Here is a 12,251-nt window from a genome sequence, read left to right on the forward strand (position 1 = left end):
CCCAAAACCTCTTATCTGAGGCCGGCCGCATTCTTTGGATGCTCTCAGGACGGGGATCTTCGCTCTGCTGCGGCTTCCCCAGAGCTTTCCACGCAGGCTGCCCCACGCTGCAGCCACAGCCCAGGGAGAAGCAGCAAAGTTCAGGTTTCCAGGAGCCACAACGACACTTCCCTACCCCGAAAGGGTTTTTGAAGTGCTCCCACTTCCCCTCAGAGCGGCAGACGAGCTGTAAGCATGCGAGCTTCCTTTGTGCAGCACTCAGTTCAAGGCTGAATATTAAATCTAGGTCAAGACGCCAGCCTTCCAGCGCACCAAAAGCTCTCCTCCCTCCTCCTAGCCTCTCTTGAAGCCTCCTCAAAGATTTGTATGAAGATGTAGGTGTTAAGCAGTGGTTTGAATTCTGGAGTAACCCACCACCAAAGTCAGTATCCCCACCAGGAACTCCGTAAGAGCACCTGAGGGCAACAATCAAGTGAGAAACATCAAATAGGGACAGAGGCAGAGGTGCTGTGAACTTATAGGTTATTCCCTATATACCAGCCTTTTTTTTAAATACAGATTGTATTTAAAAATTGGCACTTGTCCACACATTTGGGACTCAGCAGTAAAAGGGCCGGTGACTCCTAGGAACTCCACGCATCTCAGCCCCCGTACTGCATCCACTGCACACACCCAAGCACTGACCTGCAAACCAGAAGCTAACAACGAAGCAAAGACCACTCCAAAACACACCATTGCTGGGAAATCCGGATAATGACACCTCCAAGGGAGGAAGGGAGATAGATGAGCCTAAAAATATCAATTAGGGGTTCCTCGCTGCAGGTCTGTAGGGAAGGTACCTGAATGAAGCAAAGCTCCATCTACAAGAGCTCCAAACCAGCCCGATCCCAGCACTGGGAGGTGGGATGCGTGCTTGAAGTTGACAGAGAGCTGAGGTGTGGAAGCAGCAGCTCCTCTCCATCCCCGGCAGAGCAACCTGGGGGAGCTCTCTGCTGCTGCAGCCGTACCCACCAGCACCTCCAGAGCACAAAGTGTCGAGCAGCCAGCTGGGGGATGGCAAAGTTCACGGGGCCACAACTGCAAGCAGCTGGGTGGCGATGGCACAGTTCGGATCTCTCGGCTCTGATCTGAGAGCCTGGGCAAGGGTCAGAAGATAACCGGGGCAAGGGGCGTTTCCCGAAATGGCTGCAGACGCCAGGCCCCGGGCATCAATCCCAGAATCAACGAGGTTGGAAGAGAGCTCCGAGATCTCTTAACTTGTAAGTACAACCACCATGAATTTCGGGTGCAGCAAGCATCCCTTACGCTCACACCCAGCACACTGAGATCCCAGAAAATGGTTCAGTCTCACCTTGGTGCCAGTCACTTGCCAGAGCAGATGGGACCGAAGCCATTTTCAAGGCAGGACGGGTTACGAAGCCTCTGAGAACCTTTCCTCCCCCCCATTTATAAGCATTAATTCAATTTTTGCCTAAAAGAGACCAACCATACGCAGCCTCTAACTCTCGGGGCTGGCCCTTGGTGGGGCACACGGTGCAGGAGGACTGGAGGGGGGCACAGAAGGCTCAGCAGCGAGGGTCCCAGAGGCCAGAATTCATTGCAGCGTTTTCCTCCTGGGGATGGAGTTCCAAGAAGTCACGTGGAAGTATGGCTCCAGTGCCCATGGAAAAAAAAAATCTCTGCTCAGAAAGAAAACTGAAGCTTCCTGTTGACACCACCTACACTGCCGCTTAGGTCCGTGAAACCCCAAAGAGTTTCAGTTTCAGCACAAGCCACGACTTCTTCCAGAAGAAAGAAACTTTCTCATTTTGTTATTCCAGAGGCTGAACCTTACACAGGGCTCCCACAACCAAAACAAAAGAAAATGAACAAAGGAGCTATTTCAGTGATCTTTTATGCATACCAAGAGACAAGGGAGACAATAAGGTTTTTATTCGCAAGGTAGTAAGGAAAAAAAAGGCAAAGCTCCAGCAAGAAATACAACTGCAGAGCTGCTCCCCTGCAGCAGTGTCCCTAAATTCCAGGTTTGGGGGCTGATTGCCCCCGCAGGACACAGCAACCACAGGGAATTCTGTCCTAAACCACCAGGCACGTGTGCGAGGGATGCTCAAGTCCGATTGCATCTGATTAAACCACTTCTCCTGGGCACCTCAGCCTACTTACGCTTTCTTCGTCAGCCCGAAAATAACCACGGCACACGGAGCCGCTCTCATGCACGCTGCTGCTATTTGCGAAGCAGAAAATTTGTCACTACTCGCTGGAACAGCGATTCTGGCCTCAAATTACATAAAAAGAACCCTCAAGTCAACACCTACCTTGGCTGCTTTCTGCTCACCAGCTTGAGGAGAAGGCTAGCACAGAAAGAAGGCGCCGGGTCCGTGCTGTCTGCTTGAACAGTGGATTCAGCCCCTGGATGAGAGGCAAACACCTCGAAGCTCCCTGCAGCTCCTGCAGCCACCACTCATGGCCATGCCCAAGCTAAGACCGGTTAATTTTTTGGGAATTAAGGCTCGGTAGGGCTAACCTCACAGGGGAGAGGCCATCGCTGCTGCTTCCAGCCCAGGCAGGGTGCTGGGACGTGCCTCCACCCCCGTTTCATCGGCTCAGCCGTGCCAGCAGCTGAAGGCACCGAGCACCAAACCCAAGCACGGGACTGAGCGACCACCTCCGGCTTCCAGCAGCACCACTCAAGGGTTAGAAACTCCTCCGTCATTTCCAAATGGGTTTGGGAGCCTGTCTGCATGCCACAGTCATCACCAACATCTGAGACCTGCATCTTTGATGCTTCACAGGACAGCTCAAGTTTTCAGAAGTGCTTTTTTTTGAGGGCCAGGCCATTATTTGAAATTTTATATATTTTCTCTGGTCAAACAGTCCGAGAAGCCGCCTTTTCCAGCTCACTAGAAGGAACATATTACTTTTAAGTGACATATTGCTGGAAAAACAGGTTTCTTTCCCCAGAATTAGTGACTGCTGCCACTATTCACGAACTCCCCCTGACTGCAGCTGCCTGGGGCACACCGCGGGGTCTCACTGCTGCCAGGAGCAGCAGCCCTGTCCCCCAGCGCTGGCGACGTGACCCCGGCCTTTCTGCCAGAGGCTCTCAGCACAGAGCTGCTGGTGAAGGACACGCCTGTGGTTTCCTACCCTGAGTGCAGAGAATGGCATTGTGCTCGCTGTTAAATATAGCGTGTGCAGACCGGAGCTTTGCTGCTCTACGACATGGGCACAGTTGGGTTTGTACGGACCTGAAGCAGCCGCCGTGTGATTGAGGATGCTCTCCGGTACTGAACACCAGCAGGTATTTACTCCGATGTCCGGGTTTCAGAAAAAGCTTCAATTTATGAACATTTCGGCAGCAAGAAACAGAAGCCTTCACAGAGGCGAAGCACTGCAGGTATTTACCTCTGGTTTAAACCAATTCCTAGAAATCTAAGATCATTTCCACGCTGCGAGCAGCTGGTGCCGCCACCTCGCTCACCCCACGGAGATGAAGTTCTACGCCAGCAGATGTTTCCACCCAATTTCCCGAAGTTCTCCAGTGAGCAGCAACGCTCCCAGGCTATTTAGCAGGAAACCTGAAGCAAGGAAGGAAAAAAAAACCGCCCACTGCTGCAATATTGCCCAGAAGCACCATGTTTGTCAGGAGGTTTTTACCGCCGTCAGTAATTGTTACTGATCCTGCTACACTCAAATTGAACTCATGGAAAGAGCCCGAGAAACGGGGATCCCGTACTTTGAGGGTGGAAAGAACACCACCAGCACTGCCTCGAATCACAGGTTACCCCAAAATCAGCTCCCGGCAGCACCCACCCTGCAGCTCAGCGTCCCACTGCAACACCGAGTGGGGCTGCATTGGGAATCGACGCCAGGACAGACCCAAAGAATTCAGGTTAAAGGAGAGTTACACTGACAGCTGGTCCGGCAGCACCACAAGTCCCAGGGGCTGAAACCGAGGGTGACGACAGCGCTGGACACACAGGGAACGCTGGAACTGCCCCAAAAGCTGGGCGAGGAGCACACGAAGGGGCTCTGAGCAAGACGTCACTGCCTTCTTCATACATTGCTCTTCCAGCTCTTAAACTTTGTCAGGAGCTCTTCACAAGGCTGGGGCCATCACCTAATCCCCTAAAACCGAAGGGAGCACTTCAGACCTCCAAGGGGAACCTCTCCAGCCCACAGCACCTCAAACACTGAATTCAGCCCCCAGCAGGGTCCTGGCAGCCAGGACTGATGGCCACAGGCGTGGAGCACAAAGCAAGAGCTTCTGACACACGGCCTCAAGCAGGGACACGTTATCTCGATGCTCTCCTTCTGGAGAGATCTTCAGGGAAGTTCCTGAGACGCCTCCGTGCGAGCCACCAGCGTTTCTGCCCACCAGCCCCGGTCACCAAACCAGGAATGGGAAGAGAAGTGCAGATGTTCCAGAGCTCACACCCGGGCCGTGCACATCAGCAGTAAGCACAGAGCCCGAGGAGCCAGCAGCACCACCTCTGTTGTTGCCAGAAACTTGAGCAGTTTAAAAAAAAAAGTGTTTTGTTGTTTACTGGCAGGATCAAAAAGTGAGACGGAGATGAAAGCAGCTCACGGCACACCGAACGGAACAGCAGTGGTGGTGGGATTCAGTGGAAGTTCGGACCTTTATTGTAGATCTGCAACGGTTCAGGAGTGAATCCTCTGTACTCCAGCAGACAAACCCGCTGGTGGGACCACCCCAGAAGCAGGGACAGCTTCTGGTCAGGACCAGGTCCGCACTGCCGAGGGCGTTTTGCTGTGATGGAACAGAAACCAGCCTGATCTCAGCCGCAGAGGAGACAAAGACCCAACAAGACAGCTTCAGCTAAATTGCTGGGAGCCTCCTGAAACCAAGGGTGGGCAAGGAGCTTGCCCTGAGCTCGAGCAGAGGAACAGGGCTGCCCATTTGGGGGGTCACTGGTAGGCTGGGTGATCGCAGTAGAGGCGGGCAGAATGCCTGCACCGACAGCAGCAGGCAGGCAGCCCTCTCTCGGGCAGCGAGGAGTCACACAGAGGAAACACAAGGCACCAGCGGGCATTTCTCCACACAACAGCCCCGGTCCCGCTGGGAAAAAGCCTGGAGTTGTTGGAACTCCAGAAAGGAACAAAAAACACGCAGAGACTTCAACTGCAACCCACGCAAGACTTCTGGTTCCGCCCACACGGAGCAGCAAACCCCACGGGGCTACGTGGTCCTGGAGCACTTGAGCCTCAGCACTCAGGGCAGCAGGGGCTAAAGCAGAGATCCTCCAAGTCAGGATTTCTTTTTTCCTGTCCCCTGGTTACATATTTAGCAACGGACTCTAAATTAGTTCTCTAATTAAATACCAATACTAACTTTGAGGACAGAAAGAGATGCGGGATAACGACGGGAATGCTGCTTTCTTTGGAGGAGACGCAGGTCGAGAAGCCACGAGGGAAGCACTCCCCTGCACCCCCCGGCTGTGCCCATCACCAAGCAAGGAGCTACAAAACAGCCCTTGGTTTGGAGGTCACAGAAGGGACATTGGACATCACTCAGCCCAAACAGAAGCACCTACACCCCAACCTACCTGTTCCTGAGCAAGTTCCCTTCCAATTTCATCAGGTATTGCACTCGGTCTTGTAAAACCCAAAAGCAGGGTACAGACTATGAAGACAGGCTGTCAAACTCAGCCTGCTCTCTGAATTTGAAACACGCTTTTCCCCTAGGCAACGTTCCTGACTCCGCTCACTCTTCAGCTATACCTCGGTGCCAAAGTCACCGTCGGGCCTGGACACGCTCACACCCCCCTTCCCAATCCTGCCCCCGTCTCCTGGCACCCCATACAGCCAGGGACCAGCCTCCTGCAGGCCAGCACAAGCAGCTGTGAGCGCAAGGACGGCCAGAAGAGGAGCAGCAGGGACAGCAGCAGCACAGGAAAGCAGCGGGCACAGCCGAGGGCTTTGAGGGCTTGGTCCTGTTTCATACCAGGGGCCGGGAGGGGAAGGGCGCAGGGAACGCGCTTGCACTGCCACCAGAGGCCATCAATCACACACCAGCTGCCATAAAATCAATTTGCACAAACAACCTCTCGGTGTGAATCCCACCCCGGTGTCCCCACGCCCCCAGCACACCTCGGGGAACGGCTGCAGCCCAGCAGAACAGCGAGGGCGCAAAGCTGCCAGCCAGCTCCGTCCCCACAGAGATGTCCCTGTGTCCCTGATCAGGGACAAGGCACCACCAGCAGAGCTGCTGCTTGTTATTCCTGGCCCCAGGTGAGGAGCCAGCCGCCCCACATCCCACCCGGAGCCCCCCCAGGAGGAGCAGCCCCACAGTAGGTGCACAGCAGCCAGCACCCCAAAACATCCACTGCCACCTTCTGCTTCCACGCACAGAAGTGACCAGAGAGGAGTTTGGGGCGCAGGGGTGCTTGCTTTGGGGCTGCTGTTTACTTTCAATGCCCCTTTGGGTTTTATTTTTTTGCTTTGAGGGTTTTTTCTTGACTCACCTGCTGCATGCGAGGAGTGGGGCACAGCCTGAGCACAGCCTCGGCCCCATATGCACAGAACCTGATGCTGGTCACTGTCAGCAGCTACAGAGAGCAGACAGAAAGGGACACAGGGCAGAAGCAGCCAGCGCTTCCCACTGCTGTAGGCTTTTTTTTGGACCCTAGAAGTTTGGAATACAGGTGGGTTCATTACAGCCACCACAGAGTTAAAAGCGCCTTGACAATCCAAAACAATTTCTGACCCGTTTGTTTTCCTACCACATTTTTCCCCCATTTGCTCTCTGTGCCTCCTTCCTAATATTCATTTGTTACAACAACGGGCAAACAAACCTCCCAGGGTACATACAGAAACTCGTTAGTTGTATTTCTGATATCCCAGGACTTGCTTTAAGTTTGACTATCTAAACATACCATTGTACAACGATCCCAAAGCAAACACTCAGAATCACTTCTAACAAAGGCCAAAGAAATTTAAAAAAATAAAAAGCTGAGAAAAAACAATTTCATCAGCAAGCAGTTTGCATATACCTTTGCCCTTAAAAGAAGGCAGCGTTGCATGCTGCTAGCACAGCTCCAGCACCGAGCCCTTCAGGATAAAACACTCAGTGACCAAACCTCAAAACCCTGCTGCTTTTTCTCCATCCCTGTATTTGTAGAATCACTTAAGCACGGAGTTGCAGCAGTTGCAAGTAAAGAACAGGACGGAGAGCACCTGGATCTCAGCGTGGGTTACAACCCATGGAAGTTCCACCAAAGCCGATGGTTTCAGCGGGGCTCTCACGAGGACTGCACGCTCTTTGTTCTCCGGAGCACGTTACTGGAAGCATTCAGGTTCCATGGGAAAACATTGCTTGTGACTCACCTTAATTTGCATTTTACTTCGTCAAACAATAGCAATTATGTGCTTGAGCTCGTTCTGACATTCAAATCCTGAGGCCGCCAGCCCTCCCCACCCCACCCAGCACAGCCCAGGCGCTGCTTTACCTGCTGACCCCGCACGGCCTCGCCGCGCGGACCCTCCTCAACCGTTCGCTTCCAGCCCTCAGCAGCTTGTCACGCCGGGTGCCAAAACAAATCGACAGCAGGAAATTAAGCACGTATCGATTGGAAGCTACTCACACTGCTGGTCCTAGAGTAAAGGACCTCAGGAGGTCCTGGGGATAGGGGCAGGCGGTGAGGTGGGGTCCCCCCTACACCGCAGGAGCGGCTTCCAGCCCGCACCCTGAAGCGGAACTGCACCGTCACCACGACTGCTTAAAAAGAAAGATCAAAGCCATTTTTGCACCCCAAAATTGCTGCAAAATTGAGCCAGAAATGGCTCAGCCAGGCCCAGCCCTCTCTCTCTCCTTCGGTCGCTCTCCACCTGCGAGCGGCGGCGCTGGAGGCAAGGGCCCTGCTCCCCACGGGGAGGCTGCGATGACTTAGGGATTCTCGCCGAGGAGCCACGAGGAGTATTTATAGCACCTCTAGCCGAGGTAACGAAACCATTCACACACGCACCCCGTCACACCAGAAGCTTTGCTGCTGTTTTGGCAGGAAATACGACATCAAAGCGACTCAAAGTTAAATGTTAAGCAGAGCCCCCCAACAAGCACCCGAACCGTCACCCCGCAGCGTGCTTAACCCGCTCCTGAAAGGTGTGAAGATGAAATTAGGGCACGCAGGTTGTAAACGTGGAGTAGGAACATCAACACGTTATTACAGCTGCATTTTCATACGCAGACGAGCCTTTGCTTTACAGAACTGGACGCCTCCCCCCACCACACACCCTTTACGTACACGGACGGGCTCCAATAGTCCCCGAGAGCCGGCCCCGGCCCTGCCCGCAGCCACCCGTGCTGCAGCACATCGGACGTGCTGCGCTATCTCCGGCTCTTGGTGGAGCTCTGGGTAAACACAGAAGCATGAATCAGAGCTAAGCAGCTCCTAAGGTGGTTTCTCTCCTTTTTTTTTTTTTCCTTTTTGATATAAGGAGAGGTTCAGCCAATGAGCCAGGAGCCTTCAATGTCACCTGCTGTGTACACAAGCGATTTGGAAACGGCGTTTCCTCGTTGCTCCGGGTCAAAGACTCATCCAGGTTCTTTTCCTGAACGCCTCCTGTTGGGCTGCGAAACCCACCCAGCTGCTGCAGCAGGGGCCAGGTTATCCCACAGTCACCTCCACGGGCTGCGTGCCCCTCCTAGACCGCCGGTATTCCTGCTACTGCTGCAGGGAAAACCTGAGAGTGTTTGAGAAAACCCAATTTCAGGCAGATTGCGTTGTTTTAAGGATGCCAACAACGACTGGGCAGGTGTTTGAGCACACTGCAAAAGCCGAGGATTTTCCCCTCGTGGCTGCATTTGAAGGTGTTTACGTCCAGTCTCCATTTAACCTGGCACTGCTTGCCCACACACACACCTTCCCACCTCGTCTCCTCACTAAGCCACTGCAGACAAACACACTGAAGCCACCTTCATGTGGTTAAGAAGATGAAATAACAGCACCACGTGGAAAACCCAGTTGTGCCCCCAAACCTGCCGAATTCCCCTGTGAAGACGGAAGCCTGACACCCTCCGACCCAGCCACCCACCTCGAGCGGTGCCTGCTGCTGCCACACCTCGACATTCGGCTCAAAATTTGGGAAAGAAAACTTGCCTTTTAGTGCATACACACCACAGTTTATCTACTCAGAGACGCTCTCAGCCTCGTGCACGTTTGCTGCTAAACCTGGCGATGCTCTGCTGGAAACCTCAAAACCTGCCGAGCGATGAACCCCGGGAGCTCATTATTAAAATCACTGGTCCCCAAAACACCAGCCCTCTGGAGCAAGAGCCACCTATATATGTATATACATCCACCTGCTGCCTCCTGAAGCCAGACGTTGGCTGTTTGTAACTCTGCGAGCGGCCAGGAGCCTTCGAGCACCCTCTGACAGCGACCAACGCCGTGTGCCCCACGGCACGACTCGCCCAGCAGCACAGAACCACGGCAGCAAAAATAAACAGAGCCGCCAGGAGCCCAGGCACGGGATGGTAAAAGCTGGCATTAAGCAACCTTCACTGCCCCCATCTCGCCCCCCAATCAACAACTCCTCAGCAGAACCACGAGCTGAAGCCTCAGCAGCTCTCAGGGCACTGCCCCCTGGCACTTCGCTGCCCTCCAAGCCCAAACAGATTTCCTTTGGCTTCAGATTACCAAGGTCTTGGCTTGCGAGCCTCTGCTTCACGTCTCAAGTTCTGAGCTATGATTTTTAGGGTGACGCTGGGGCACTGAGGAGGAAGCACAAGGCGTGTGCTCGCAGGTTCTCCCACCCTTGGTCAACACCTGCACGGCCAGGCATTTAAGGGATTTCCATCAGCCACAAAAAGCCGAAATCCAACCCATTTTTTCCCCCCTTGACATGCGGCTGGTGCCCGCACACGTTAGTTACACCACAAGGCACGGCGGAAGCCTGAATTCCCTTAAATCGCCACCAAAGCCCGTCGCAGAGAGGGTTTGAGGCTCGGCACCCGAGCTGCAAAACAAGGCGGCGGCGGGGAGGGGGAGAAAAAAATAAAATGTGGGGAGCCACGGAGGGGGGGAGGGTGGGGGGGGGGGGGGTGAGGCAGCAGGGACTGGGGCTGGAGCTGGGGAAGGGACTTTGGGGTAGACCCAGCACCTGGGGACATGGCTGGGGGTGGAAGGAGGGTGACGGGGGGACAGGGGGACACAGGGATATGGAGTCAGGGGGACCTGGGGATATAGGGACAGGGGGATATTTTGGGGTCAGGGGGACCTGGCAATATGGGGACAGGGAGACACAGGGATATGGAGACTGGGGACATGGGGACCTGGGGATATAGGGACAGGGGGACACGGGGATATTTTGGGGTCGGGGGACCTGGAGATATGGGGACAGGGGGACACAGGGATATGGAGACTGGGGACATGGGGACCTGGGGATATAGGGACAGGGGGGACACTGGGACATTTTGGGGCCAGGGGGACCTGGGGATACAGGGACAGGGGGACCTGGGGATATGGGGACAGGGGGACATGAGGATATTTTGGGGTCAGGAGGACACAGGGATACGGAGACCGGGGATATAGGGACAGGAGGATACGGGGACATTTTGTGGGGGGTGTCCGGCGGGCACTGACCGATGGTGGAGATGAAGGTGGTGTTGAAGGCATCGTCGGAGAAGCGGAAGAGCACGCAGGTCTTGCCGACGCCCGAGTCGCCGATGAGCAGCAGCTTGAAGAGCAGGTCGTACGTTTTCTTCGCCATGGGGAGGCGCAGGCGGCCCCCGCCGCCCCCACCGCCACCACCACCACCACCACCGCCGCCTGCTACAGGCCTCCCGCAGCCCTCAGCACCGGGCCCGGACGAGGAGGAGGAAAAGGAGGAGGATGAAGAGAAGGAGGAGGAGGAAGGAGGAGGCCGAAGAGGAGGAGGAGGAAGGAGGAGGAGGAGGAGGCCACAAAATGGCTGCCCCGCCGCGCTCCCCGCGCCGCCGCGGGCCTCGGCTGCTCCTCAGCGGGACGCAGCGGCGGAGCCCGGCCTCATAACCCCGGCCCCGATCGCTTCAGCCCCGGTTGGGCTCGGTTTGGGCTCGGTTGGGCCCGGCCCGGCCGTGCCCCGGCGCTCCCGGCTCGGTAACGGCGGAGGCCGCCAGGAGGAGGGGAGGGGGGGGGGGGGGGGCGGTGGCACTGAGGCGGTGCGTGCGGTGACGTCATCACGCACGCTGGGCCAAAGGCGGGGCTGCGGTGACGTCACGCGGAGGGGTTAAGGGCCGAAGTCCCGCCCCCTCGCCCCATCCCGCTGCGCTGATTGGGTGCGGCCGCTGTCTGTCTGTCACTGTGGGGGGTGACGTCACGCGGGGAGCCCCTAGGGAGGGGGGAGGGGCTGAGGCCGTGAGGTGATCGCGGGGTTCGGCCCCCCCCCACCCCCCCCCGAGCATTTTGTGCCTCTTTTTAATAAAAATTAACCAATAAAGGTTGCTTTTCGGTGCCTCGCTGGGTGTCCCGCCGTGGGAGGGGCCGTCCTTGAGGCCGCCTCCTCCACACAGGGGTTAACCCGTAGGTCTAACAGCACGCCCACCCCCAGCCCTTAAATCATGTATTTTAGGACATTTTTCGGACATTTCATGAATCCCAAACAGCTCCTGGGCCGTGCCCGCCTCCCCAAGGAGCTCATCCCATCTCTCCATGAGCCTCCTCTCGGTGACAAACCCCAGCCCGAGCTTCCCCTGACTCAGCTTTAAGCCCTTCCCTCATCTCCTGCCACCCGTCACCGCGTAATTCACCCAATTCCAAAGATTCAGTAGAAAAAACACACGAATTGTGCCTCAAAAGTAGCCCGTCTTCACTGTCAGAGAGGCAAAGTGGAATAATTACAAAACATTTTTACCTCTTCCCCATGTACAAGCCCACCTCATAAGTCTTTATTGAAAATGTCTCCTAGGTATGAATGAAAATATTTTATTAGTATGAACGTAAAATAGTATTTAAACCAAAATATTTAGGTCTTGGAATAAATGTAACTGCCTCACCCTGTGTAAAATATTTGTCTGAAATTGAAATGTTTGGGGGGAAATGCCGGTGCCAATGGACAGCTCCACCCTGCAGAGACCGCCACAGGGTCCGCAGTCCCCAAAATATTCATCAGCACAAGCACATCACTGGAGGTTTTCACAGATTTTTATAATAAATCTTGTATACTGCTTTGCAAACCAGGAGGATTTTTTGCCTGGGTTTCGCCCTGAGTCCCACAGAAGATGCCCTGCCGAGGACAAGGACACAGCCGTG

At 55.0% G+C, this 12,251-nt stretch overlaps 1 protein-coding gene across 1 annotated transcript in view; it reads right to left on the reverse strand.

Annotated features, from left to right (window-relative positions):
* The window catches only part of RAB10 (RAB10, member RAS oncogene family), a 36,259-nt gene extending 25,109 nt beyond the window's left edge, over positions 1 to 11,150 (reverse strand). The window contains exon 1 of the mRNA XM_068679106.1: positions 10,605 to 11,150. Coding sequence (XP_068535207.1) covers positions 10,605 to 10,731 — 127 coding nt within the window. The 5' untranslated portion in view covers positions 10,732 to 11,150. The remainder of the gene's footprint in view (positions 1 to 10,604) is intronic.
* Positions 11,151 to 12,251: the final 1,101 nt, after the last annotated feature.

This window comes from Anas acuta, chromosome 3 (assembly GCF_963932015.1).
Source record: "Anas acuta chromosome 3, bAnaAcu1.1, whole genome shotgun sequence".
NCBI lineage: Eukaryota > Metazoa > Chordata > Aves > Anseriformes > Anatidae > Anas > Anas acuta.